Source organism: Macrotis lagotis, chromosome 1 (assembly GCF_037893015.1).
Source record: "Macrotis lagotis isolate mMagLag1 chromosome 1, bilby.v1.9.chrom.fasta, whole genome shotgun sequence".
Lineage (NCBI taxonomy): Eukaryota > Metazoa > Chordata > Mammalia > Peramelemorphia > Peramelidae > Macrotis > Macrotis lagotis.
In genome coordinates, this window is record NC_133658.1 from 238,980,701 (window position 1) to 239,004,677 (window position 23,977).

Here is a 23,977-nt window from a genome sequence, read left to right on the forward strand (position 1 = left end):
ACACAGTCAAAAGACACTATCCTTCCAAGTCCCATCACTCTATGCAATATAAATCAGAGGCATCTGACTCAGTGACTGCAGATAAACAAGATTAAAATATAACTGGGAAATGTTTAGCAAAATAAAACTCCAACATGATTAATATTAATTTATGACTTTCTAAGTCATTACAATGGCCACAGGGACATTTCTCTTTGAATTTGATAACACTTGTATAGAAGATATAGTATGAATATGAATCCTAAATGAAACAAAATGAAAATTCTATATTAATAATGAAAATTTGAACAATCAAAAGGAAAAAATTAGAAGCACATGTACTGTATTTACAATACTTAACTGGAAATGGAGTACAGAGGGATAACACAAGGATTTATTATGTCTCAGCTGAACCTAATATAATAAGTTTGCAATACTAACCAAAGCAACAGTTACAAAAAAAGATAGCAACTGGAAATAATATTATAAATAAAGACATATAATTACACATTCTTTTTAGATGAAACCTATGCTTTTATTTTTATAGGAAACTCTCCACAGGGAAAGTCTTTGCACCAATACAGATCAGCACATTCAAAAAGAGATTAAATGATGTAAACAGGACCACACAGCCAATGTGTATTAAAAGGAAAAGACTTGAATACTGGCAACATAGCCACAGTCACAGCCATAGCTCCTGGACTAGCTTTTCTTAAGTTAGGCTAGTTTTTATTTAAAGGGTGTTGAAATCATGATAAATTCTTAAATGACCCAAGGAATGAATAAATTGAATTTCTGATTGCTAAATTAAAAAAAGCTAGTACATAAAAAGTCAAGCAGAGGCAAGGAAAATTGGTCTGGCACATAGCAATCAATAATTTGTGGTAAATAAAAAAACGTTTCTGATACATAATGATTAATAATCTCTCTCTCCCCACTCTGACCCTACCCTCACACTCATCTTTCCTTTGGTACTTTTTCAGTCTATTGATTCCTTTCCATACTGTGGGTAAGTAAACTTTTTCCTAAGTGTCAAATGATTTGAAAATCATTCTTTTTCATTCTAATCCCATTTCATCCACAAAAACAGTCTGAGTTATACCTGATCTTCCTTACTTAGTGATTCACTATTTATCTCAGATACCAAGGGTGTCTCAATAACATGACATCACGTTCATATTATATGCGTTTTCATTGAATAGTATAGAAGCGATATAAGTAAAAGGATAAGCTAAATTAAAGAATGTCAAATAGTAAATCAAAAATGGTTGGGCATCTATATCTCATTAAGATTTAGAAAAATCTAAAAATATTAAATCACAAAAATGTCAAGGATCTGAATATTAGAAAAAATAGATATTAACCATTTCTGGCAATTACCAAATAGAAATTATTAACAGCAATAATAATAATAATGCTCCTGTTAAATCGAGCATCTCTTTTCACTTTCTATCTGTCTGTCTCTCCCTCCCCCCCACATACTCAATAAACTTCTAGATTCCACCTGACCCTCTTGCACCACCCATAAAGCTACCAGCTCTGTTTAAAACCCCAATCTTTGCTTCTCTAAAATATTTCTAGTTTCCTAAATGATCTTTCTGCCTTGAAGCTATCAACTCAGATCCAAACTACATTCCTATTAAAGTATTTTTCTTTAGATATCTTACTAGAAGGCTCTCCTACTCAATCAAGTTATTATCTTTGATAAAATATGAACTCCTCTTTTAATCTTTTTAAGACCTACAGAACCTAACCCCACATTACTTTTTCAGGTTTACTGAATATTAACCTCCCTCTTAGTTCTTGGGCACTCTACAATCTAGGCAAACTGGGCTTTCTTTTATTCTTCACATATGGCACTCTATCTCCTCACTCTATGTGTTTATTTGTATTGGCTGTTCCTCATGTCAACAATGTACTTTCATCTCCCAAACCTTTAAGATGCAGCTCAAGTAATTTCTGTATGAAGAAGTTCCTGAACTTGTCAACTGCTAGGGCACCTCCTCTCATCTTATTTTATATTTAATAACATACATGTATTTGCAAGTACTAATTTTAACTTTATGTGTACACACATAAATACACATATGTACTTGTCTTGAACATTAGAATATATGCATTTTATAACTAAAGATTGTTTTGTTCTTTAATCTCGTTTCTCTAGTGCCTCGGAACTGTCTGGCACATTAAGCAGGTGCTTACTAAAAGTTATTAAATGACTGATAACATGTTTTACTACAATTCTTAATGGTTCTATATTTGCTGTTTTTGCAGTCTGCTTTGGACACTTGTTTTATACATCTATGCTTCTCCATAATCAGCTGAGCAATAATTCATTTTTAAAGCTCTAAAAACTATATTAATCATAGTATATTTCCTAAACATGATGAAAATAACTAATATTATATAAACATGAAATGAATAAATAGATCCAATCCTACTAAGAATAGAATTCTTTTTGGCATGATTTTTAAAATCCCAACTATACACAATAAATTGAGAAAAAAGTTAAAATAAACAGTGGCAAAGAAAAGAAAATATCTATACTCTAAGATGATACAATAGTATATTTAGAAACTTCAAGAGTTTCAACCAAAAACAATTAATCAATATAACAGTTTTAATAAGATATGTAATACAAATATAAAAATCTAAAATGACCAAAATGTACATAATTAAGACAATATAGTAAAAATGATAATATTACCCAAATAAATTTATAGATTTAGTGAAATATAAAACAAAATTCCAAGGGGCTGCTAAAATCAATTATACTGATAATAAAAATCACATGAGAGAACAAATGGATAAGAAGATCAAAGGGAAGCATTATAACAAAAAGTAAAGAAGGCATGTACAGCTAGATATAAAATTATATTATAAAGGGTAATTATCAAAATCATCTGGTATCCCTTTGATCCAGCAATACCACTACTGGGTTTATACCCCAAAGAGATCATGAAAAAGGGTAAAAATATCACTTATACAAAAATATTCATAAGCACCCTGTTTGTGTTGGCAAAAAATTAGAAATTAAGTGACTGTCCTTCAATTGGAGAATGGCATAACAACTGGAGAATACCATCTATATCCAGAGAAATAATTGTGGAGTTTGAACAAAGACCAAAGACTATTACCTTTAACTTAGGGGGAAAAAATTTAACGTTTTATGAAATTTTGCTACCGCTTATACGTTATTTTTCCTCCTTAAGGATAGGATTTCTCTCTCATCACATTCAACTTAGATCAATGAATACCATGGAAACAATGTAAACACTAACAGACTGCCTTCTGTGGGGGGTGGGGGAGAGAAGCAAGATTAGGGGGAAAATTGTAAATCTCAAAATAAATAAAATCTTTCTTTAAATATTCATAGCAGCCCTGTTTGTGGTGGCAAAGAATTGGAAATCAAGTAGATGTCCTTCAGTTGGGGAATGGCTTAGCAAACTGTGGTATATGTATGTCATGAACACTATAGTTCTATTAGAAACCAGGAGGGACGGGAATTCAGGGAAGCCTGGAAGGGTCTGCATGAACTGATCCTGAGCAAAATGAGCAGAACTAAAACACTGTACACCCTAACAGCAACATGGGGGTGATGTTCAACCTTAATGGACAATCCATCAGTGCAACAATGAGGGACAATTTTGGCTTGTCTGCAATGGAGAATACTATCTGTATCCAGATAAAGACCCGTGGAGTTTGAACAAAGTTCAAGGACTATTCCCTTTAATTTAGGAGAAATAAAACAGATATCTTATTGTCTGATCTTGTTATCTCTAAGAATTTTGTTTCTTCCTTATGGATATGATTTCTCTCTCCTCACACTCAATTTGGATCAATGTACAACAGGGAAACAAAGTAAAGACTGAGAGATTGCTTTCTGTGGGTGGGGTGGGGTGGGGGAGGAAAGTAAGATTGGGGGAAAAATTGGGGAAAAAAACTCAAATAAAATCTTTAATAAAAAAAATCTAGTAACAGAAAAATATAAAAAAGAACAACAGACTAGAATAAATAACACAGTATTGAAAACAAAGAAAGTAATACAACAAGTTTGATAGATGCCAAAATATGGAAAACTGGAGGGAGGGAATCATTATCCAATAAAAATTGTTGGGATTTCAAACACTTAATCATGTGAATATTTCAAAATAAAAAAAAAATCTAGAAAATGTAATGAAATCCACTATCACAGTTGTCAAGAAGAAACTGCTTGCCTATTTTTTAAAAATAAAATTATTGAAGAAAAGCAAATGTATTATGTGAAAATTTTGTGACAACAGCTAGCATTTACACAAGTCTTTAAAGTTTGTAAAGTAATTTATTAGTACATTTTTCTCACAAGAACCTTAGGAAGCTGGTGCTATTAATCAGGGAACAGAACAACCATTTTAAAAGTATCTACTATATGTGAGGAACTATGCAAACACATTACAAATATCATTTCATAATATCCTTTTAACAACTCAAGGGATGGCTATGTGTTTATTGTTGTTTAGTCGTATTTCATGACCACTTCTGGAGTTTTCTTGGCAAAGATACTGGACTCACTTGCCATTTCCTTCTCTAGTTTATTTCATAGATGAGGAACTATCTATATGAGACAAACAGGGACAAGTGACTTGCCTAGGATCACACAGCTTGCAATTGCCTGAGGTTGGATTAAATTCAGGTCTTTCTATCCACTGAGTCACTCATCTGTGTCACTGAACGAAATTAAACAAAATTTATTCACTATAATTTGAAAAACATTAATCTATCATAAAACAGGCATTATCCAAGGCACTGGTACTGCCCTGTCTCTGTTGCACAGTCTACAATTTACTAAGTAAATATAAGATGTACATAGAAATAATGATAAGAACCTAAAAATAATACCAATAACTAATAAAAATATGCCACTTAAAATCTCTAAGAAATTAATATACATTTGTAAAAATAAAATCATTTCCACAATCGATAAATGATAATATAACAGGCAATTCTCTAAAGAACATAATAAACATCTGAAAAACTATTCAAATTTTACAATAAAAAGAAAAACTAAACTTGAAACACCATTGAGAAATTACTTATCACTTGTTAAATTAGCAAAAAATTTTTAAAAGAGTGTAAGACCCAGAAAGTAACAGATATATCCTCTGATACTATATCCAAAGACATTTTCAGAATCATTTGCATAGGAAGAACAGAGAAGCAAAAACAATTTTTTTAAATTACTATGTTAAATTGAGCAGATTTTTTAAAAAATAAAGTAAAAAGAATTTAGAATTTGCTCAAGCAAATGAGTATTTCTAGATTCTACTTATTTTTTCCTGATCCCCCTCTTTCTTGTAGTAATCAACATGTATTTCACCTAATTCCAAGAAATGATCATTTTATTCTTCCCTCACTTCCTTTCCTTCCTCCCTTCTCTGGACATTTTTGTTTTGCTCCTCTTTAAGGGATTCACTTTTACACATATTTTTGTTCTTTATATGTTTCTGAGACATTAGTATAATAAGAATCCAAAATAATCATAAAAGGCATTTTGAAAATAAAAATTGAAAACAAAGGGTTGATTTACTTAAAACAGAAACAAATTAAGTTGCTAATTTTATTCAAAAAGAGAGGTGAGAAAGCAAATTGCCAAAATGCAAAATGAATGGGCTAAATTTATTACAAGTAGAAATAAAACAAAGAAAATGATAAGAAATTACCAAAGTTATATGTCAACAGAAAGAATTTAAAGGAACCGATTATAAAATATATAAGCTGTGACAATCAAGACAAAAAGACCCTAAACAACCTAATCTCTAAAATAAAAATTCAGCCAGTCAAAAAACATAAAAGAACATTTTTTAGAATAACCAGTATAGGGTAAATTTTAATTGTTCTTTAAAGGTTTGAGAAATTAATTCTCTAAATCTATCAAGACAGTACTCAAATAGTTTTTGATGATTATTGTTTTATAGTTTGAGATTTGGTACTGGTAAACTCAACTTTCTTCATTATTTTCTGTGAGATTCTGAATTTTTGGTCTTACAAATGAACTTTACTACTGACTTTTCCAGTTCTAATTAATTTTGGTAATTTTTTCATCTTTTCATATTGACATGGTACAAAAATCACCAATTTCCATTTCCCTCTTTAGAACTGTATTTCCAGGTCAGATAGATTTTAATTAATATTTAAGGAACAATTAAAACTTGTTACATACACTGTTCTTCTCTCTTGAGAAAAAGTACTCTACCAACATCCTTGTCTGGCTTAGTTTGTCTCAGCTCAAAGTTACTGGAGATTCTGGTGTTATTTTGGTGCAGTCCTCAATAAGATGAATATATTAATATTCATGGTGATTTTTCTTTGATTTTCATTATCACTGCTCCTTCTAACACAATTTTAGGATCTCAGTCCATCCGTGTGGAGAAGATCTCGAATTCCCTAGGTCCTATCTTTCCAGAAACCTTCAATTGCTTTTTTTAATGGAAAAATAATATAAAGGAAGGAGAGAAGAATTGTTTATTTAGAAACGAATGCTACTTCAAAAGAAAAAAAAAAGCTCCCCCTCAAAAGGAATCCAGAGAATTCACCATACTAGGATGGAGTAAAGAGTAGGACTTTAGTGACATTAGAATCTGAGGAGAGAGTTATAAAAGTTATTTTTTGTTAACACAGAGAAAACTTCGCAAAAGTGAGAAACAATGGGTGTGGAATATTGTATTCATAGTCACACATAAAGAATGTGCTTTTTTGGGGAAAAATTGTGTTCTCTTTCCCTTTCTTTTAGAATTTCAGTTACAAGAGTTTAATGAATAGAATAATAGGAAGAAATAATTATTATGAAAGTAATGTAAAATAATAGGTAAAGGCAATAGGTAGCAATAAAAAATAAAAAAGATTAAAAAAAGAAAAAGAAGAAAACTTGATGCATCCCCTAATGTTCCAGTATTCATGCATTTATCCTTGTATCAAATGAACTCTACATCATAATTCATGTTTGAATCTTCTCTCTCAGCCCAACAATCCCACTGGGGCAACCCAACTTGCTGTTTCCAGTCCCTTCTAATTGATCTCATAGTCTCCAAAACTAAGTTACTAGTGAACTAATAAGTACGTGAAAAATAAAATAAGAAATTGATTAGCTTACAAAAAAAAAGTATTTTGTATGAAGTTCTACTTGAAACAACATAGCGCTTTCAAGATTTCTTAAATAAGAATTTCAATGATTTATTTTATTTCTAAGCTTAATTTTCCTGTGTTATATTTTTAAAAGAAAGTTAATTTCCTACTAACTTTTGAGGCTATGATAACTTTTAAGTTACAAAAAAAGATGGCATGAGCAATAAAAATTGTTTATCATCCTGAGGAATTTCTGGCTATCCAATATTTCAGGTTATTTCAAGATACTTCATTTGTAATCTAACTTGGATGAAATCTTTTTTTTCCCCTTACCTTGAGAAGGTATGTGGGAATGTTGCTGAAATCCACTGGTAACTTCAAAAGGAAACGAGCTGAGAACTCCCCAGTCTGTATGTAGAAAGAGAAACATGACAGTGAGACAAAAACTTCCCCAAAAGGCAAAGAATAATAATTATAATACCTCTCTTTTAAGGCCTGAAATCTCTCAGTCGACATTGGGAAAAGAACTCTAAAAAAGGGGAAGAAAAGAATGATAATTAAGAAGAATTGTATATTAACAAAAAGTACAAAAATTTATTGTAATTAGCATCATCCTTTTTGGTGAGTTTATAAGGAAGTACTCAAATCATTGGCATTAATATTTATAGCACACTGGCTTGATGCTACATTTCACTATTATTAAAATACAAAAAAATGTATGACACATATATCAAGTGTTCTATATAAAACAATAAAATAAGTACTTAAAGGACCTGATAATTATTTAACCATAATTTTCAATTTAATGAACATTATGTATATCTCAATCTACTAATGAGCCAGTTTTAAGAAAGAGGTAAAAGTGACCTTTGGTTACCAAGAAAAAAAAGCACTGAGATTCCTGAGAGAAACGACTGACTATTAATTTATTGACTGCTGTTAATAAATTTGATTTTTAATTACTCAGAGGGGAAAAAGGCAAATATTAATCCAATATAAGGTATCTAATTACTTTGAAGAACTTCCATTTTTAGATAAAAGAAATTAGGAGTTGAGGCGAAGAATCAGATAGGTGAAAAGACAGATTGTCATAAGGTAAATTCAAAAATAGGTCAAGTCCTCTATCTATGTTAAAAGGAAAATATAATCGTAAATGATAGTCTGGAGTCATTCTCAACTTCAACAAGGGGTGAGAGCAAGTAGAATCAAAATTAAATAAGGGAGGTATACTAGGCAGGATATAATTGAAAGTGAGAGCTTACAGAAATGAAAGAATGTCATGGGCAGTAGATAGAGCACCAGCTCTGGAGTCAGGAGGACCCGAGTTCAAATTCAGCCTCAGATACTTAATTTCCTAGCTGTGTGACCTTAGGCAAATCATTTAACCCTAATGCCTTGCAAAAACAAAAATATCAAGCAAAGTATTTACATTCAAATAAACAATACTAAATCCATCATTTCCTGGGTTCTGTTTACTTTACTCATTCATTTATATAATCCCATGCTGTTTTGCATTTCTCATAAAAATATTTTGTTAGGAAGCAAAAAATCTTATTTCATTCATTTCTAATAATTTGTTTAGCCACAATTCAATTGATACCTTTTTTTTTTTCAAAAAAGAGTATCCGGTTTACTACCCAGATGAATGTTCATTTCAGAGAATGAAAAACTAGCTTTAGGTATTTGAGTGACCTGACTCCTTGAAACCCTTAACTATTTTGATTAGTGATAGACAGTGCCTTTGTCTGAATTTTTTCTGTTCCCCTTGCACTTTTTAAATGATATCCTACTATCTCTAGAAAAGTGAATAATGGGATTACAGTATCAAATGGCATTCTCTTTTTTCTTGTTTTTCAGTGGGATTAATCATTGGCCATCTTCCAAGGACTGCCACTTTTCTACCAACTATAAATAACATCTGCAAAAATTCATGGAAATGCTAGACTCTGGGACCCTATGATCAGAGTTCTAATAACTTAGATCAGCTGTGGAAAGCACTGGGACAGCTGGATTTGAACTCAGGTCTTCTTAACTCCCAAGCCACTGCACCACCTAGCTGACTCTTACTAGTTGTGAGACCTTGGGCAAGTTACTTAACACTTACTGCCTCACATCCAAGGCAATCTAGTCATCTTGAGTTACATCTGGTCACTGGATGACCCATATGGAGGAGAAAGTGAAACTAGTGACTTTGAATAGCATCCCCTCACACAAATCCAATTCACATGTCATGGCATCAACTCTTTGATTAAATGATTTTCCAGAATAAAGGATAAACAACAACCACTGCGGAGAGGGAAGCTATAATTAAAAATTATGCCATTAGAACATGCAGCTATTTGAAAATAAAAAGCATTTATTGAGAACAAAGATTTAGAGACAGGAGAGCCCTTATTTTTGTTTTTAGGATAATACAAGAGAGAATAGAGTCAGGGAGCCTTAATTTCAATTCTGTCTTTGACATTATTAAGTTGCATGACCTGTCATTTAATTTCTCTGAGCATTAGTTGTCTATCCATTAAACAAACAAACTGGTCTCCAGAATCTTTAATTTAGATCTAGAGTAAAGCACACAATTTAGAAAAGACATTGAAAAATTGGAATAGACAGAAGGGAGTAATCAAAATCAATAAGAACCTCAAAATCATATTACATAAAAAATCTACATAAAAGAAATGGACATTTTAGAATGGAGAAAAAAGCTGAGAAAGGAAAAGATAAATTTCTTCAATATGAATGGCTATCATATGGAAAGAAATTAGATATTTTCTCTTTGGCTTCAGAGAGAACAGCAAGGAGAACCTGTACAGAAAGAGGCGGAAGGAATAACTTTCAAAGAGTTAAGTCTCTTTAGACTTGATCTTAAAAATAAATAAATAAATAACCTATTTCCTAACAATTCCCCAACAACTAGAATTAACTGCTTTAGGAGGTACTGGGTTTCTCCTTTTTGGAGGTTATCAAGGAAAGTTGGATAACAAATTGTCAAGTACACACTGTACTAAAGATCCTTTTTTTTAAAGTATGGATTGGATTACATGACTTCTGAAAATCTTAAGATTCTAAATGGAGGGGTTTTGCAAATGGTATTAACTTTTTAAGGAATAGCAGTGATCTACAGCAGTAGTTACAAGTACATTCAAATCTAAATGGGAGAAGCAACATGGGGTAGCAAAAGAGTACTTCAATTAAAATTTTAAAAATTGGATTCAAAACTAAGCTCTCTTACCTAATATTTACAAAAACACTGAATATATATTCATAACTGAATCTTGGTTCTGCTGTTCACCAAATTACTTGTTATAGTAACAACCTCAATAAGCTTCATTTTTCTCATTTTCAAAATTAGAATAATACTTCTACCTACCAACAACTTCATAAGCTTATTCAATAGATAAATGAGATAAAGTATTAATATTTTAACTAGACACCCACAATGCCTAGCACAGAAGATAGGCTCTTAAGATACTCTATTAAATACTTTTTGAAATTCAATATAAACTTATCTTCAAGTTGATCAAGACAGTTCATGGCACTCTGTTTTATTCAAAATTAATTTCAAAGAAATTAGGCAGGAAGTCAGATGGCAAACTAACATATGAAATAGATAATATGTTCATAGTGTTCCATATTTTAAAAAGTGGAAAATAAGTATTATTTCTACTTAGTATTTTTCCTCTTTCTTGTTTAAGAATATTTGATCTTCAAAACATTAAAGTAAATAAATTACTATCATCCTCATTTCCCAGATAAGAAAGCAATTACAACACCTGCCTGAGACAGGTAGTTAGTGAGAAAATTATCTCAAGTATCCAGATTTCTAACTGCATGTGTTTTCTACCATTGGTTCCACTGCCAAAATGGAATTGAAAACCTAGTCAAATTTTCTTCAAAAGAAAAAATAGAAAAATTCTCCAGATTATATTTATCTATGTAACTCCTGGCAATAATTACTCTCTGTAGAACTCAGAATATAGCAGAATAAATTAGCAGTTGAGATTACAGAGAATACCTTCATAAGAATTTTTTATTTGAAAAAAGTATTCTAACCAATTAAAAGAGATTATGGATGAAAAGTACCTTGTAAATTTTAAAGCACTACTTAAATGTCTGCACTACTACTTACTATTTGTTTTGGTTACAAAGTACTTTATCTCATTTAATCTCATCTCATTTGAAAAGAAGGATTGAGAAATTTTCCAAAGTCATTAACAAAGGAACTAATCAAAGGAAAAATGTAGTAAATAAACCACTTGTTAAAATAAAATCTAAATCCTAAATTTTATCATTTGAAATTTGTCAACTATCATAATGGCAGCAGCAACAACAGGAGCAGTAGTAGTAAATTATAGAGACAGAACTAGAACCAGTATTTTTTTTAATTTTACAAATGCACATTTACATATAAAAATAGCTTTTAACTTTCATTTTCTATAAGAATTTGAGTTCCACATTTATTGACCTCCTTCCCTTTCCTCCTGCTCCCTATAATAATAAGTAATCGGATACAGGTTAAACATGTACAGTGATGTTAAACACATTTCAATATTAGTCATACTGCAAAAGAAAAATCAGAATAAAAGAAAAAAAAACATGAGAAAGAAAAAAAAATGTTTAAGTCAAAATAATATGCTTTGTTCTGCATTCAGATTCCATAGTCATGTCTCTGTATGTGGATGGTATTTTCCATAAGTCTTTTAGAATTCTCTTTGATCATTATGATGATATTTGTCCTTCATTCCTGAAGACCATGACATGAGGGAAGTGATATGATGACAATTACATGAATTAGATTTGAGTGAGGAAGGCTGTCCTATGTCACCAGTCTCAGTTCCTCCTCCAGTGTCATCTGGAGCCAGTGACCAGATATGAATCAGGATGACTGGAGATAGCCCTGGATTCCAGGCTATCAGGATTAAGTGACTTGCTCAAGAACACACAACTAGTAAATGTCAAGTGTCTTAAGCTGGAATCAAACTCATTCCTGATTCCAAGGCCAGTGCACTAACCACTGTTCCATCAAGTTGTCCCTTGTGTGTACTGCTAAGAAGAACTAAGTCTATCATAGTTGAACCTCAGACAATGTTGTTGTTAATGTATACAATGTTCTTTGATCCAGCAATACCACTACTAGGTCTATACCCTGAAGACATGATGAAAAAAGGGTAAAAACATCACTTGTGAAAAAATATTCATAGCAGATGTTTGTGGTAGCAAAGAATTGGAAATCGAGTAAATGTCCATCAACTGGGGAATGACTGAACAAACTGTGGTATATGTATGTTACAGAACATTATTGTTCTATTAGAAACCAGGAGGGATGGGAATTCAGAGAAGCCTGGAAAGACTTGCATGAAGTGATAATGAGCAAAATGAGCAGAACCAGAACACTGTACACCATAACAGCACCATGGGGTTGATGATCAAACTTAATGGACTTGCTCATTCGATCAAAGCAATAATCACAGACAATTTTAGAGTACCTGCAATGGAAAATACTATCTGTATCCAAAGAAAGAACTGGAGTTTAAACAAAGACTAGTCTATTACCTACATCATTTTTTGTAAGTACTATATAGTTTTGTTATCACTAATATTTTATTTTCTCCTCAAGGATATGATTTCTCTCTCAACACATTCAATTTCAATCAATGCATAGCATGGAAACAATATAAAGATTATCAGAATACCTTCTGTGGGGGCGTGAGGGGAGGGATAAATTATAAAATTCAAAAATTTACATGAAATGATAGGTAGAAACTACTATTGTATATAATTGTAAAACAAAATATTCTTTAAAATTAAATGTATACAATATTCTAGTAGAACCCATATTTTCCGAGTAAAATTTGAAATCATAAATTTTAAAACAGTTCTTGATTTGAAACGAAATTGGCTTTAAAATTTTTACAATATTTTATGGCAAAATGAGTTCAAAAGTAAAGAGAAAAACAAAGAAGACCTTCACATAACAGATAGGTGAACTTTGAGAAGGATATAAGACAAGAATTTCATAGGATAGGCAGGTATAAATGGACAATGGTCTGCATTGTTGGATCAAGCTCTTAAATTAATGATTTTGAAATTCCACTTGAGTATTTGGGCACTGAAAAATAATAAATACTGATATTATTTTTCCCTTAAAAAACTTCACAGGTTCCCCAATGTTTATTAAATATAATCCAAATCCTAATCATGGTATTAGTAAATAGACATTTGTTAAGCTCTTATATGCAAGGCACTGTATGTGCCCCATACTGTGCTAAAGCCATACTGGGTATGCAAAGAAAAACTAAATATAGTTTCTGCCCTCAAGAAGCTCAAAGTCTAATGAAGGAGAACAACATTTTTAAAAGCTTCGAATGAAGATGGAAGGAGGGAGGGAGGAAGGGAAGGAAGGGTACCTAGAACAGGGGGATGATGAAGTCCTATAGTCAAGTGCAAATGATGCATTCTTTGCTTGACTGCCTTCCCTTATGTAGATCTGGTAGGAGCTCTCAATGGCACCAAAAACTCTGCAGTTAGATAGAGAAGTGCAAGAAGGAGGGGGAGAGAGGTGGCAAAAAAGAGGCATTAAACCCTATACCAAGATAAGATCAAAATGGGTACAGGATATAGGCATAAAAGACAATGAGAATAAGGAATAGTTTACCTAGCAGATCTTTGGAAAGGGGAACTGTTTATGACCAAGGAAGAGATAGAGAACATCATAAATAACAAATGGGATAATTATGATTACATTAAATTAAAAAAGCTTTTACACAAAGAAAACCTCTCTAACAAGAACAAAAGAAATGTAGTAAATTAGGAAACATTTTTTACAACTAGTACATTTCTAAAATATATAGAGAAATAAGTCAAAAAAAGCCATTCCACAATTGACAAATGGTCAAAGGATATGCAAAGGCAATTTGCAGATGAGGAAACCAAAGTTAACTATAGTCATATGAAAAACTGCTCTAAATGATTACTAATTAGAGAAATGTAAATTAAAGCATCTCTGAAGTACCATCTCACACCTCTGAGGTACCACCTCACACCTCTCAGATTGGCCAATAGGACTGACCAGAAAGGAAAATGATCAATGTCAGAAGGGATGTGGGAAATCTGAGACACTAATGCATTATTGGTGGAGTTGTGAGCTGATCCAACCTTTCAGGAGAGCAATTTGGAATTATGCCCAAAGGGCAATAAAAATGTGCATACCCTTTGATACAGCAATACTACTACTGGGTCTATATCCTGAAGAGATCATGAAAAAGGGTTAAAAACATCACTTGTACAAAAAAATTCATAGAAGTTCTGTATGTGGTGCAAAGAATTGGAAATCAGGGGGATGTCCATCAATTGAGGAATGGCTAAACAAACTGTGGTAAATGTACATTAGGGAATACTAGTGTTCTATTAGAAACCAGGAGGGATGGGATTTCAGAGAAGCATGGAAGGATTTGCATGAACTGATGCTGAGTGAGATGAACAGAACCAGAAGCATACTGTACATGTTAACAGCAACATGGGGTTATGATCAACCTTAATGGACTTGCTCATTTCCATCACTGCAATAATCAGGGACAATTTCAGAGCACCTGTGATGGAGAATACCATCTGCACCCAGAGAAAGAACTGTGGAGTTTAAACAAGGACCAAAGATTATTATCTTCAATTTTTAAAAAGTTGTCTTATGTACTACATGATTTTACTATCTCAAACATTTTATTTCTTCCTCATGGATATGTTTTTCTCTCAACACATTCAATTTTGACCAATGCATAGCATGGAAACAATGTAAAGTTTATTGGTAGACCTGTGAACTGATCCAACCTTTCTGGAGAGGAAAGATTATTAGGCAAAAAACTAAGATTCAAAATAAATAAAAACTTTCAAATATAAAAAAAAATGTCAAAACATAAAGCAAGATAAACCAACACTAAGATTTCAAAATTATAAAAAGAGACTAATTTCTATTTTGGCTTACTGTTCGTTGAGCCAAGTGCTATTTATTTTCTTTAGTTTTATTTATTTATGGCAATGGAGTTAAGAGTGACTTGCCCAGGGCGGCTAGGTAGTGCAGTGGATAGAGTACCGGCCCTGGAGTCAGGAGTACCTGAGTTCAAATCCAGCCTCAGACACTTAATAATCACCTAGCTGTGCGGCCTTGGGCAAGCCACTTAACCCCATTTGCCTTGCAAAAACTTTTTTTTAAAAAAGTGACTTGCCCAAGGTCACATAGCTAGGTAATTATTAAATATCTGAGGCCACATTTGAACTCAGGTCCTCTTCACACCAGGGCCAGTGCTCTATCCATGTACCACCTAGTGCCCCCAAGTGCCATTTCTTAAAGTCTCAGTGACTGTAGAATATAAGATATTTAGATTTTGCTCCTCTGATAGCACACAACCTATAATGGCATATATGAGTTCACTATCTGTGTGCAAAGGACTCTTTAAACCTGATAGTGTTACCATTAGGGATACAAAAATTCTAAAAATTGCCCTTATACATGCAGTTATTTAATAAATTTAAATTATCTTGAACAAACAGGTCATGTGAGTTTGCAGTCCTTTCAATGACACCATACTGTCTCCTAGCATAACAACTTCACTGATTTTGTACTAATTATGGCTCTTGAAACACCAGCCTCCGTCAAGCAGGGCTTCTGGATCTTGTTACGGACAACTCTTGCTATCTGGTGAACCAATGCATCCCTTGTCATAATAGCTATTTTAAATAAATAAAATAAAATAAAAATTAGGAAGACAATTTTTAAAATACTTAAAAAAAAGGTCACAGACCCCAGTGAATGGGGGCTTTCTTAAAAAAAACATAGCTCTGAATGTATTTGACCTTAACATTATCCTCTTTTTACAGATGAGGAAAAGCTAGGATATGTTAAATTGTTTCCTCAGGATCACAATGTTATTAAATGTCCTGTGGCTGAATTTGAACTCAAGTCTTTCTGATACCAGTTCCAGGGCTCCATCCATTATGACAACTAGCATTTAATAGGAAAATTTTTGCTGTTAACTTATTTATCCTGAAGACTCACCCAATTGTTTTTTTTCCCAGCATAAATTTCCATGTGTTCTCCATACTGTGGCTCTTCAAGTAATGTCTGGTACTCAAACATGAGGCGAGAGCTCTCACGGAGGCGGCTACACTGAAACTGGTGATACTGCTGCACAAGTTCTTTCACCACAAGTAGAAGGCAATCAGGATTAGATGGATCCCAGGTTGCAAGGGTCTGCAAATAACATAAACAAAGGACAAGATAAAAAAAATGCTTATATAAACTTAATATTATACTTTCTTATATTTAAGTCCAAATTGCTTCAGAAAGCCTCAGAGGTAGGGGCTATTAATAATAAGCACATGAAGTTAGAGGTTCCATTCTAGACATTTTTTCATTTTAAACAAAGTTTCGTAGAATAGTAGATACAACTACTGAGTTTAATTATAGTTAGAAAGACCTGGGTTCAAATACAATTTATTTTATTAATTAGCTGTATAATTTTGGATTAAGTCATTCAACTTCTTAAACAACTTAACCAATAAATCATAATTTGCAATCTGTGTTGGTAAAGGGAATTCCACACTTCACACAGAATAATTTTGTGTCAACAAAGCCACATATCCTTCATATTTTTATTTATCATCAACAAAGACAAAATGCTAGTATTAAGAAGATATTAAGAGTTGAGTAGCAGAACAGAGGGTTAGGTTTGGGGAAATATGGAACACTGGGCTTTTTGGAAACATTAGGTACAGCTATATCAATGTTTTTCTTTATTATAATCCATCTTGAAGGCCCAGTATATCCAGTATATCATATCTCTATTCGATATATACTATACTATATCTAAAATTTACATATTTATTGATATCAGAACAGCAATGACTTCAAACCTATATTCTATTTAAAGCAGTAGAGTGACAACCATGGAGACAAAATATCAGTCTCAACTCAATAAGCTTGGGCTGAACTCAACTCAACTCAATAAGCTTGGGCTGAACTTGGAGGATATAAGAATAAAAAGGAAGTAAGAATTCAGGGAAGGTGTGAGAAGTTTCCTCTGAAATCTTATGAGAATTAGAAGAAAATCAGTACAATTCAAATCACTGTCAATTGTTTTTCAATTTTGAGATACAGGAAATTCAATTTATGATTTACAAAAGTTCTAAGGTAAACTTTATACTCATTCAGTAAACCAAATTTGCTATTAATAAAATGTCTTACTTAATCAAATAAATGTAACAAGTAACCTTGAGTTCTTTATTTAAAATTTGAGTCTCAGATAACATTTTCAGAAAACTTAATACAATATATTAGAATGTAAAAGTTGTAACAGGCACAAGAATTTTTTACAAATCTTTCTGTCATTGCTTATGATTTGCATAGTGTCTGAAAATGAAGTCTTAGAAAATGACCAATGGTAGTTTATATCATTAGCCTAATATATTTATTATAATTTATATAGATTTACATATATAAATATATATTTAGTCTAATTAGCTTAATTGTAGATGAAGAGGCAAGAAATTTTTGAAAGTCTTCTCATTGGGAAAATAAAAAAAGGAAAAGGTGTGGCCTCTACTTTATGGAACTATTTTAAGACAATTGCATGTGTGTGTGTGTGTGTGTGTGTGTGTGTGTGTTTATGTATGAACAATGACTTCCTACAAATAGCAGGTTTTTGTCATTTCTCCCTACCTAATCATTCCTTAAGTGAAACGTCATTTAAAAATTTTTGTTGGTGTTTAATTTTAATGTGTTCACTTTTTATTAAGAGGAAATGACTTCAATTAAAGCGACATATTATTAACAAGACTACTGACTTATCAGCTGTCATGTCTTATAGATTCTGTTCCCACAACATTTCTCTCCAGAATTCCTTCTCTCCATTCACACCATAACCAGGGTCCTTTAGGCCCTCATTACCTTTTGGAGAGATTACTACAAGAGCCTTCTAATTGATTCCCTGAATCTAGCCTCTCCCTTACCTAATCAAGTCTTCAGACACAAACTAAATTTACATTCCTAAAGTAAAAGTGTGAACATGTCACTGTTTGTCTTCTCTCCAGGAAAAGACAAAGTCCTTTCTTTGAGAGTTTAAATCCGTCATACTCTGACCCTTGTCTCTCTCCCCTTCCAACTGACCACATACTACTCTTGTATTCTTAATGTTGGCCAAAGTGGTTCATGCACTGTGCTACATAACTGATATTCTATCAACTGCCTTTCTGTATTTGCATAAACCATCCTCCCTTGTAAGGAATACTCTCCTTTCTTACTTTCACCTTTTGCAACTACCATTCTGCCCCACATTTTAAAGTTCAGTTCAACTGCCACCTCTAAAGAGGGCCTTTACTGATTCCCTCAATAGTTTAGTCTCTACTATACTTTTAAATTACTTTGCATTTATTCTGTATGTGTGTGTGGTTATAGCTACATATCTATATTTCTATATCTATATGTGGATAGAGCTATATGGTATACTGGATATACTAGGCCTCACTCAGTCCAAATGATGGCCCTGACACATAATAGCCACAAATAACACTGGGAAAGTCACTTGGTTTTTTATTAGCCTTGGTAAAAAGTCTTTTAAACTTCTAAGTTGCAAAAGTTGTGGCTGATTTGAACCATCAGAGAGTTTCCATCATGAGTTAATTAATGAATAAATTAACGAAATCACAGGTTTAGCCCAGGAAAAAAAAAAAAGGACTTAATTCAGGCTGTTCCCTTCTAGTAAAATGTAAATTTCTTGGGGTCAGGGACTATGTTCTTTTTGTCTTTTTATTCCTAACACATTCATTGCCTAACAAATTAGAACATGACAACAGATAATGGAGTTAAGAGTCAGAAATCTGAGTTTGAATTCTGGCTCTGATATTTAATACCAGAGCAAGGAGTCAATGGCATGCAATCAATGGATACAATAGGAAACCAAATGCAGAATACCTATCAGTCAATAAATATTTAGTTAGTACTTTCTATGTTCCAGGCCCTGTGCTAATTGATAAGAGTATTAAGAAAGGCAAAAGCCTGTCCTAGTTGTCAAAAAGCTTACTATTTAATGAGACAAATAAATAATCAACATTTACAAACAAGCTACATAACAAGGTAAATTGGAAATAACCAACAGAGCAAAGACATTAGAAATAAGGGGAGTCAGGCAAGACTATTGCAGAAGATGAGAATTTTAACTAAGACTTGAAAGAAACAGGGAAGTCAGGAGGCAGAGATGAGGAAGAGAATTCCATACAGGTAACAGTCTGTAAAAATCTAGAGTTGGGAGATGGAATGTCATGTACAAGGAATATCAGACCACCAGTGTCATTGAATCACAAAATTCAAGAGGGACTGTGATAGGGTGTGGGGGAAGGTATAATGTGTAAGAAGACTTTGAATATGAAATAGAGGATTTTATATTTGATCCTGGAGGTGTTACGGAGTCTTGGGAATTTAATGCCTAGGTAAGTGAACTGCTTAGACCTATACTTTAGGAAGATCACTTTAATAGCAGGGTGAAGAACAAACTGGATAAGGATTTTGGGGAATGGTGAGGGCAGGGACTTATGGCAGACTCCTCCAACAATCCAGGCCTGAGGAGATGATGAAACATCAAATATAATGATTCTTGCCAACAGACAGTAAAAGGATGCACATAGGATGATAACTGAAAGAGATGGTAAAATGAAGTTTTGTAAGATTAAAGGATTTCCAGATCACAGAGTCAACACAAGATGGTAGACTAGACCATCTTCTAGATTAGATATTTTCTAACAATTAAAAAAAGGGGGAGAATTATATGCCAGCTAGATTTCTTTCTGTTTCATGTGACCCTGGGTTAAAGAACAGCAATGCTTAAGTTTCTGTCCCAAATACACATTCTACACCTCCTCCAAACCTACAAAGAGTGGCAGAATCCATATTGGCCCACCAGGAGAAGAAAATAACAAAAGCCAGGATTAAAACTGGGTAAATGCAAATGACTACACTTAGCTTGAAGGAAAGGGGATTAAAATCCAGGTAGAATCATTCCTATAGTAACTGCTAATTTTTTTTTTTGGTTTTTACAAGGCAAGGGGATTAAGTGACTTGCCCAAGGCCACACAGCAAGGTAATTATTAAGTGTCTGAGATGAGATTTGAACTCAGGTCCTCCTGACTCCAGGGTCGGTGCTCTATTCACTGCACCATCTAGCTGCCCCAAGTGCTAAATTTAATGACCTTTTCTCAGTTATCAATTTCCTGACCTTTCCACAGCCTCTGACCAGTCAAACACATTCTTCTCCATGGCAACAATTTCTAATGGTTCTCCTCTTAATGTCTGACCATACTTTTTTTCTATCTTTTTTTATCCTGAGGCAATTAAGCTTAAGTGATTTCACTACATTCATATAGTTAATGAGTGTCTGAGGTAGAATTTGAACTCAGGTCCAGTGGGCTAAACCACCCTTCACCAAGCTGCCTCTAACTGCACTTTTTTAGTGTCCTTTGCTACACCATAATCCAAGACCCACTAATTGTACATGTCACTTAAGACTGTAACCTGGGTCTTCTTCCCTTTTCTATCTATAATAACTCAACTCTCATTATCCTGAAGTCCGATAATTTTCAGATCTGTTTATCTACCCATAACCTCTTATATTTTTCTTTGATTTAATTTTTGTTTTCAATTAAACAGTTAATTTTTCTTGCCATTGAAACAAAACATTTGTCAAAAATATGCATAATAAATCAAAACAAATTCCAAAAATATCTATGTCTCATTCTATATCTTGAAGTCTATCATTTCTCCATCAGGAGGTAGGTAGCATCTTCTTGAAATGCATTTTATCTGAATCAATCAGCGAAACTGCTTTATTACCCCCCCCAAATTGTCCCACCTTCAACTAGGTTCAAAATAAAAACAAAACCCATTACAAAAAAAATGATTGGTAAATCAAAACCAATTTCCTTATTGCCCATATATAAAAGAAAATGCCTTTACTCCCGAGATTTTCATTTCTCCAAGAGGAAATGGTAATACGACATTAGACCTTTAGAATTATAGTTCATCATTATACTGATAGGCATTCCTAATTCTCTTGAAGTTTTCTGCTTTTATTATTTGGTTGTCTTTATAGAAATTATTCTCCTGGTCTATTCACTTGACTTTGCATCAGTTCACACAAGTCTTTCCATATTTCTCTGCAATCCTTTCCTTCGACATTTCTTAAAGCACAATAGGTATTCCATCACACTTGAACTTGTTCATCCATTCCCCAATTTACGGGCACCAATCAGATTCCCATTCTTTGCAACCTCAAAGAGGTATAAATATTTTTGTACATCCTTAGGCTCTGATTTATAGACTATGTGTTTTTGGTTTGCAGCTTGAACTCTTTTACTTTTCAGATTATACCCTTCTAGAAACTGAAGAAGGGTAGAATGTAGTCTAGGCATTTATTTTTCTTAAAACTAATCCTTTCCGAGTAGCTAGGTGGTGCAATGGACAAAGCACCAGCCCTGGAGTCAAAAGTACCTGGGTTCAAATCTGGTCTCAGACACTTAATAATTACCTAGCTGTGTGGCCTTGGGCTAGCTACTTAACCAGATTTCCCTTGCAAAAACCTAAAAAAAAACCCAAAACATTAATTCTTTCCTCAAGTTAGGCTTCTACTAATTCTCTCTTCTCCCTATATCTCCATTTAATTAAATGTATTTCTGTACTCAACTCTGGTGTGAGAGTGTGTGTGTGTGTGTGTGTGTGTGTGTGTGTGTGTGTGTGTGTGTATGTGTTCTCCCTCCTTTAACCACTTTATATAAGTGAAGCTGAATATTCATTTGGTCTCCCCATTTCTCCTCATGCTCATATAGATGTCTATTTGTTCATTCTAATTAAGTGAGATAATTTTGCTTAATCTAGGACAGGGATGAAAGTTGAAAAAAAGCAAATTCTTCAACATGAAAGGAAACTGAGAAAGCTTTAGAGTCTAGCTCAGAGAAGTAAAACCATCAGTCAGAACAGAAAGGCAATGGAATTTATTTTCAGAAAGTTAACCCCAAAGATTTCAAGGGGAAGAAAATGCTATTAAAAACCTGGAAGATAAGTAAATAAATCAACAGAGCAAATATTGAAGATGGAAGAAAAGCCAAATATGAAAACATCAAAAAGATTACAACTTCTATAAATAAATACTGCAACACAAAGGAAATCAAAACAATGCCTTTAAGAAACAAAGAGCTTGTGGAATCATAAGAGGGCATAGAAGAATAACAAGATGTTAGAGAATGATTCTAAAGACAAATTATAAACATAAGACAAATGTCAAAACTTTTCCTTAATATTGCAGATGCAATTAGAAGAGTAAAAAAACTGAAATCCATTCTGATGAATCTTTCCAAAGAATTAAAAAAAAAGAACAACAGATAAGAAATACAAATATACAGAAACGGGGGTTAATTTTGGAGATAAAAAGAATAACCCTGAAGATGGCGACACAAGCGGATCCTGTCTTAGGCGCTCTCTCATAAATCTTCGAAAGTAAGGACTTTAACTAAATTTTCGAGAGACAGAACACACAGAGGGACCCAGTGAGGCAGTTCTCCTACTCAAGGTAACCTGGAAAAGAGAAGAAAGGCTCTGTTCCCCGGGGTCCTAGGGGCGGCCAGCCGGAGGGGTGGCCCGCCAGAGCCAAAGAACTTCAGCCTCCCGGAGGCAGCCCCAGGGTGCGGGGAACAGAGGCTCACAGCAGCAGGGGAGTTTCCTGGGCTACGCCCCGGGGAGCACCGGGCACAAAGTGGGGGAACAGTGGGGGACCTCTGCCAGAGCAAGCACGTGAAGCCCAGCCCTCAGGGCACACAGCAAGCAACATTCCAGATCCAGGAAACATAAGCAGGCTGAGCCCATAAGCAGGAGCCCCCAGGGCATGAGCCCATTGAACCTAGGGAGGGGAGTGAAGAGAGAAAGACTACAGAGCTCTGCCCCTGGAACAGGACTCTGGGGCTCTGACCACCTTCAGATCCTGATCGCAGTCTAGGGCCCCCTATAGGACAGTAGGGTCCCCCTACCTCAGCCCCACGGCAGAGGGGGGGCACTTATGGTCATTCACAGACCAGTAGGGAGGACAGAGCCTCACATACTGAGACCCTTGTGGGAGTGCCCCAAAAGCTCAGGAAGCACCCCCAAAACAGGCTAAGGTTGGGAAAATGAGCAAGCAGAGAAAAAAGAGGAATACCATTGAGAAATACATTATCTGTGATCACAAGAAGGATCAATATACTCAGTCTAAAGATAAGTAAACAGAAGCTCCTGCATCTAAAGACTCCAAGAAAAACAGAAATTGGGCTCAGGCTATGACAGAGGTCAAAAAAGACATTGAAAATCAAATGAGGGAGTTAGAAGAAAAACTGGGAAAAGAAATGAGAGACATGCAGGAAAAACATGAAAATGAAGTCAACAGCCTAGTCAAGAAAATCCAAAAAAAAAAATGCTGAAAAAAAAATGGTATGCTAAAAACCAGCTAAGGTCAAATGGATAAAACAGTTCAAAAAGTTATTGAGGAGAAGAATGCTTTAAAAAGCAAAATTGGTCAGATGGAAAAAGAGATAAGAAAACTCTCTGAGGAAAACAATTCCTTCAGACAACGAATAGAACTCAGAGAGATTGATGAATTTATGAAAAATCAGGACTCATTACTTCAAAACCAAAAAAAAAATGAAAAATTAAAAGAAAATGTGAAACATCTCATTGAAAAAAGAATAACCCTGAAGAACACATGATCAATGAACATAGAAAAAGCCATATATCCCAAATAGAGACTGCCCAGAGACAACCAAAGAATTAAAAGTCTCTCAGAAGAACATGACAAATTGAAAAACCTGAACACTATATGGGAAGAAATAATACAAG

The 23,977-nt window shown here is 33.7% G+C and overlaps 1 protein-coding gene across 4 annotated transcripts in view; it reads right to left on the reverse strand.

Annotated features, from left to right (window-relative positions):
- Positions 1-23,977, reverse strand: part of BABAM2 (BRISC and BRCA1 A complex member 2) — a 546,733-nt gene that overhangs the window by 386,041 nt on the left and 136,715 nt on the right. For all 4 annotated transcript variants that reach the window (XM_074209807.1, XM_074209805.1, XM_074209806.1 and 1 more), the window contains exons 5-6: positions 16,127-16,321; positions 7,414-7,488 (exon numbers count right to left, since the gene is read on the reverse strand). In XM_074209807.1, coding sequence (XP_074065908.1) covers positions 7,414-7,488; positions 16,127-16,321 — 270 coding nt within the window. The remainder of the gene's footprint in view (positions 1-7,413; positions 7,489-16,126; positions 16,322-23,977) is intronic.